Source organism: Galendromus occidentalis, unplaced genomic scaffold (assembly GCF_000255335.2).
Source record: "Galendromus occidentalis unplaced genomic scaffold, Mocc_1.1 scf7180000075742, whole genome shotgun sequence".
NCBI classification, from domain to species: Eukaryota; Metazoa; Arthropoda; class Arachnida; order Mesostigmata; family Phytoseiidae; genus Galendromus; species Galendromus occidentalis.
Genome location: NW_003803732.1, coordinates 2,447 through 4,353, shown reverse-complemented (window position 1 = coordinate 4,353; position 1,907 = coordinate 2,447). Strand labels below are relative to the sequence as shown.

The following is a 1,907-nucleotide window of genomic DNA, read 5'->3' as shown; positions in this document are numbered from 1 at the left end:
GGAAAAACACTCGGGTATTTGTTCTTAGAAAGCTCAAACTTTATTCACCCCCGATTTTTCGCATGTATTGGTGAATGAGTTTTCGGGATATCCGGCCTAGTCGCGAGCGGAAGGCGGACCATTATGCGGATAGCTAAAACTGCGAGGTGCATCTGTACAACTTTCGAATGCTCGGGAGCGTTCTGACTCGAGTCAGACACGCGCCTCGACATCGTGCGAATAATCATGCAGCGTACACATGTCCCGTAAACCGAGCCGAGACCGTGCCCTCGGCTGATTTCCGGAGCTGTCCCCGGAAGATCGGGACTCGTCGAGTCATATTCTAGTCTAGGGAATGGTGGATCGATGGATGCGTTCCCCGCTCGACTGCAGATCCTGCTCGATTCCGAATGAGCAGCGTCCGTGTTCCGGTGAGGTACACGTCCTAGTGTAGGACGCCGGTAAGGCCGATTTTCACACTCAGGCCCGAACATGGAAAGCGTTGATGAACTCCGGAGCACGAGATATGACATGCTCGAACTCCGCTTGTGAGAGGTGTCCGTCACTGTCGATATCGCCTTCGTCGAGAACTTTCGTCACGACAACTTCAAGCTCCTCAGCTGTGAGTTGATTCTGGGTGAGAACAGCTGCAGCCATCGCGATGTCCTCGGGTCCCAACTTCCCGTCGTCGTCGTAGTCGTAGATTGCGAAGGCGAACTTCGCCTTCAGCTCACGCGGAGCTCCTTCACTTAGCACTGACATCATGTAGAGGAAGTCTTCGAAACAAAGGTCGCCCGTACCGTCGTCCGAGAAAACGCGCAAGAGTCGCTCCTTGAAAGGATTCTCTCGGAACTCGCTCATTTTGAGGAACTTTTCCTTGGCGACTCTCACACCTCTGGCCTCGTCGTTGAGCATGGTTTTCGGGACTAGTTGTGGATCGAGATCGCGGAACTTTTTGTGCAGCATCAGGATCTCTTTTCTAGTGAAAAATGTGCTGTCCTGTAGGTCTTCGAGCTGTTCCTCACTGAAAGTGCTCACTTTGTTGCCCATGGCTGCACCTCACACCTCCGTGCAGCTTCGAGTGCGCGGATCTTGTCTCATCCTCTCTCGCGGAAGCCGGAGTGACCTCCGTAATACGTCCTTGCAGGGAAGGAGAATCGGGGTCAGGAAAGGGTCCTCACGGGCGTGAGGGTTCGTGATCCTGCATCGTCCGGGGGTTCTGCGATTTTTCATGAACATCCACCGTGCGACGACAGCGAATACCGCCCTGAGAAATTGTTTCGAGGTCGCGAAAATCGATTCCGCTGCGAAATTGTTCCTACAGCGGGCAACGCAGCGGAGAGAATGTGGAGCAGAGCATAAAGTCGCTCTCTGCGAGGAGGAAGGAATCGCGCCGCAGCTATGCAAGCATCAGAACCTTCGAGGGTGGAGTGGGTCTGCAGTGATCTCGATACCACTCTCGTTTTCCCCGGCCTCCGCGTTACATCAGAGAGGTCGGAAAAACTGGACACTACAAAACAGTCATTCAAATTAGATTCCGGTCAGCGACCCCGACCCTCCAACAAGTTTTTCCGATATACTGTGTTGGGAGGGATCAAATCACCACGTCCGTACGATCTGATCACCAGGAAGCCTCTCCGCCCCGCTCACTCGGGTCTGCCAATGATTGAGTTCTCGCGTCCCACTAACTCGTTCGGAGTTGGCATGTTCGACTACACTTGGAACTGACCTCCTGCCTTGAAGTGACCCGTGACCCACCGTCGTGACCGATACGGCACGGAAGGGAATATCGGGTCGCTCCGGAACGAATGATATCATCGCAGCCCTCGGGCAGAATTCTGTGGCCGTATCCGCATATGTACTCAGGAATCGTAAGCTGATCCGGGAGCGAATTTCCTTCGATGAAGACGTATCGCAAGGATATAGAA

The 1,907-nt window shown here is 53.7% G+C and overlaps 1 protein-coding gene across 1 annotated transcript; it reads right to left on the bottom strand.

Moving 5' to 3' along the window:
* Positions 1-204: 204 nt before the first annotated feature.
* Positions 205-1,056, bottom strand: LOC100907637 (calcium and integrin-binding family member 2). The gene has a single exon (XM_003738004.2). The coding sequence runs from the start codon at positions 1,027-1,029 to the stop codon at positions 460-462; it is 570 nt and encodes a 189-aa protein (XP_003738052.1). The 5' UTR covers positions 1,030-1,056; the 3' UTR covers positions 205-459.
* Positions 1,057-1,907: the final 851 nt, after the last annotated feature.

Excerpts from the sequence above, each read along its gene's own strand:
- LOC100907637 (XM_003738004.2), bottom strand. The coding sequence starts at position 1,029 with ATGGGCAACAAAGTGAGCACTTTCAGTGAGGAACAGCTCGAAGACCTA.